The following is a 3,717-nucleotide window of genomic DNA, read 5'->3' as shown; positions in this document are numbered from 1 at the left end:
AGCCAATCGGAGAGGGCATTATCAATCCCTGAATGTTCTGCTAACTCTTCAGACATGGTTTTAAGACCCGAAAGAGCTCGAGTTACGGAGCCGCTCTGGGCCGTGTTGTTTGGGATGAACACACAGCAATCTTGGGAAAACATAGCACACACACCTCCTCTGTTAGCTAGTAGGAAATCAAGGACATTCTGTTTTGATAAGTCATCAGGGAAGTAGCAGCCAATTGTTCATGCATTCCAGCAACTGCATCTCTAATCATGTTATTAAGCCTCTGAACATTAAAGTGAATGTAATTAATTCTGTCCACATTTTTGTTTATGGTTACCCACCATAACTGGGATGTCTCAAACCCTGCAGCCACTTGATTAACCAATTTATATTCATCAGGCACACCTCTGGGGACTCCAATTGCTTCTATGTAAGTCGGGGAATTCTGATATAAGTTAAATGAGCTACGTTTCTGTCTGGATGGAGTCATGATAGGTGGATGTCCATGAGTTTACGTCTGATGCTGAGGCTTTAATTATCCTTACTGAAGCTATTAGTGACAGGATAGTACATTTACCTGACCAATTTGGAGGGAGTGTATTTCTCAATAAGTTGTTGCCACAGTAATGTAACGTTAGTCCAATCGGTGGCATCTATAGTAGTAACACACCAATCATCAGGAATTTTACCAACATTTGTGCCAGCAGCATCAGTTCTCATTAGACAGGTGTGGTTGTTTTTGACAGGGGTAAAAATTGGCGGGGTCGCCTTTGGTGGGGCCAGTGGATAAGGTACTTCTAAGTGTTTACAGATATCATCTGGGTTTTCTGTCATGTGCAGTTGCATCATGCAATAAGTGTCATTATATGAAAAGGGTGATGGTACTGTGAGCAGGGTTGGTCGGGGAGAGGAGCACACAACACAGCTTTCTTTTGTAGCACTTCTTGCGGCACTTTGTACCCACTCTAACCAGTAATTTTTCTGTGAAAATCCTGTCTCAATTTCTAACACATCCGTAACAGTGAGATCAGCTGCGCTTGAAGCCACCATCACATTTCGTGCAGATTTAGAAGCCGTAGTGGAATTGGTAGTCGTAGTAGTAGAATTGGACCAGGGGATCAGTCCCACCTTCGCGGGATCCAAGGACATATACCCCCGAATCTGATTGTTGGGGTGCCTTCAGGATAAGTGCCAAGGTAGCACAATTTCCTTGGGTACAAACAAGGGTTAGACGGGACTTTAATGGGCTTCGGGATTGATATCCCCAATCTGTGCCGGTATTAGCTATCACGAAATTCCAGCTAGGACACCACTTTCCTCCATGTCCATTGGTCCTGGTTATACAGATATATTTTTCCCCATTATGGCTACGTGATTTACAATTCATTAGATCGCAAATATGGAATTGTACCACACCATCCTGAGTCTCGTTAAATTGTAACGTATATATTTTGTTGTCGGAGCTCAAGGATCGTTTAACCGGCTGGTGAGCAGTAGTGGGAGATGGAACTGGTACTGAGGCTGTGACATTACTTTGGACTGATTGTGCTTTTGATGGTTGGCTCTCTCACCACAAAATTGGTATTACGATGATCAGAGTTAGTATAGCTAGCGTGGGAACAGCTACTCGGGTTCTACAACCTAATCTCCATAGTGGAGTTTTCTTGGGAGGTGTCGTTAGCTGGGGTCTGTTCAGTCTGTGGTAAGGTGTCATCTCCAGTATTGTGGTCATTGTCAGTCCTTGAGGTTCTTAAGTCAGTCCGAACCTCAGCCAGTGTTCTCTCTGTAGGGTCTTGAGTCAGTGCACAGTGTGTTTTATGAATCCAGTTGCTCAGTCTGTCATCACTCAACCATACCTTCACACAATGTGATGTAGTCTCTGCTACTTTGTACGGTCCCTTCCACCTGGGGTAGGACCAATTGAGCTTATTGATCCTTCTTAGAACCCAGCTTCCCACTTCGACAGGAGATGTTTCGTGGTTCTGCTCTCTGGTGAGTATTTCCGTGACCTGTTGAGAAACACTCATCACAGTGTTGTTCAACTGCCGAACATATTCACTCAGATCTTCATACTGTAATAAAACAGGTGGTGTGTCGGTGGGTGCAGTGGTCAAAGGACAGGGCATTTTTCTTCCTGTCAGAATCTCATGTGGGCTGACATTCAGTGTTGAATTTGGAGTGGATCTCAAATTAAATAGCACTATAGGGAGGGCTTCCATCCAGCTTAGTTTTGTGTCTGCGCAGACTTTTGCCAATCCTTCTTTAATAGTACGATTAGCCCTTTCAACGAGTCCTTGAGAGGCTGGGTGATAAACTGCACCAAATTTATGTTTGATCCCAAACATTTCTTCCACCTCTCTCAGCTCTTCATTAGAGAAATGAGTGCCATTGTCAGATCTTATCACTTCTGGTACACCGAATCTGGGAATGATTTCCCTGATTAACCATTTGATAACTTCTTTCCCTTTTTCAGTTTTGGTAGGTGTGGCTTCAGCCCACCTTGAAAATGGTTCTACACAAACCAAAAGGTATCTTTTACCCTCTACTCTGTGATCTGCACCCATGTCAGTAAAATCAATCACTATCTCCTTCCATGGGGCGTCAGGAACTGGGAAACTTCCTAATCCTGCTTTCAGTGAAGNTGTCATGTGTCTATCTGCTGTACTGATGAAGTTCTGAGGCTCAGAAATGATGGAAAAAGTCCATTAAAGTGATCAATCTGGACCCTCCTCTGTGGTGAAGGTTCAGGCGTCTTTATTGGTGTCCGTTGGGAGAAATCTGTTTTAGACCGAGGGCTCTGCTGCACAGACAACACATACCACTCATACAACAACAACACAAGCATCCAGAGTCAAATAATCACAATAATAATAGTCATTAATCGATCAGTGAAATAAAAGTGCAGCGCACGATCACATCGCTTAAAAAAACAGAGCAATGGTAGAAACTAAATCCAGACAGAGGCGTTCCACTGCTGCCCACCTGGCTATCTGGATGACCTGACTGGCTTCCTGCTCGTTAATGAGCTTTAATGAGTGTCTGTACCTGTTGTGTTGACAGAGTGGAACCCTGACCTTCTTCCTGAGTTAAGTCGAGTGTATTCAGGGTGTGTGAGAGGTATCTGATCAAGCATTGTCTGCCTGTCTGACGGTCATGTGTTCCAGCAGGTCTTGGGGGGTTAGAGGTGCTGGACTACCCATGACCCTCCCTGTTGTCTTTAACAGATGTCTGAACCAGCTGGTCATGCCGTATGGTAACAGACTCAACCGTTAGTCAGCCTAACCCCAGTGAACTGCCACTTGTTCTGGATGAAATGTCAGTAACAACATGTGACATCACTGTTTTCACTTTATTTGCTGCAGGAAGCCAAAATGTCCCAGTACATCACCGACCTGGAAGTGTCTCTGAATGAGACCGATGAGAGTCAGCTCCGTGCACAGGGCTTCCTCAAGATGGATGTAGATCTGAACAAAGGCGCCAGAGGAAATTACATCTACCTCTGGTACAAGAAAGGCAGCTGTGGAGCCATCACCAGGATCCAGTTTTCCTTCACCGATGACATGAGTCAGGGCCTGACCAGGGCAGGGTACCACAAGATCCCCAAAGACCTCAATGCTGGAGCAGGAGGAGACTACATCTACCTGTGGTTCTTCAAAGGTTCCTCAGAGTACCACGTTCCCATCGTGGACCTGGACGTCTCTACAGACGATGAAGCCCAGAAGTTTAAAT

At 45.0% G+C, this 3,717-nt stretch overlaps 1 protein-coding gene across 1 annotated transcript in view; it reads left to right on the top strand.

The window, feature by feature from the left end:
• LOC103368078 (bile salt-activated lipase-like) overlaps positions 1–3,261 on the top strand; it is a 14,415-nt gene extending 11,154 nt beyond the window's left edge. Inside the window, exon 7 of the mRNA XM_008296327.1 lies at positions 3,213–3,261. Coding sequence (XP_008294549.1) covers positions 3,213–3,261 — 49 coding nt within the window. The remainder of the gene's footprint in view (positions 1–3,212) is intronic.
• Positions 3,262–3,717: the final 456 nt, after the last annotated feature.

This window comes from Stegastes partitus, unplaced genomic scaffold (genome assembly GCF_000690725.1).
Source record: "Stegastes partitus isolate 25-593 unplaced genomic scaffold, Stegastes_partitus-1.0.2 Scaffold1120, whole genome shotgun sequence".
Classification (NCBI taxonomy): Eukaryota; Metazoa; Chordata; class Actinopteri; family Pomacentridae; genus Stegastes; species Stegastes partitus.
The sequence above is the reverse complement of the archived record's forward strand: the minus strand, read 5'-3'. Positions and strand labels throughout refer to the sequence as shown.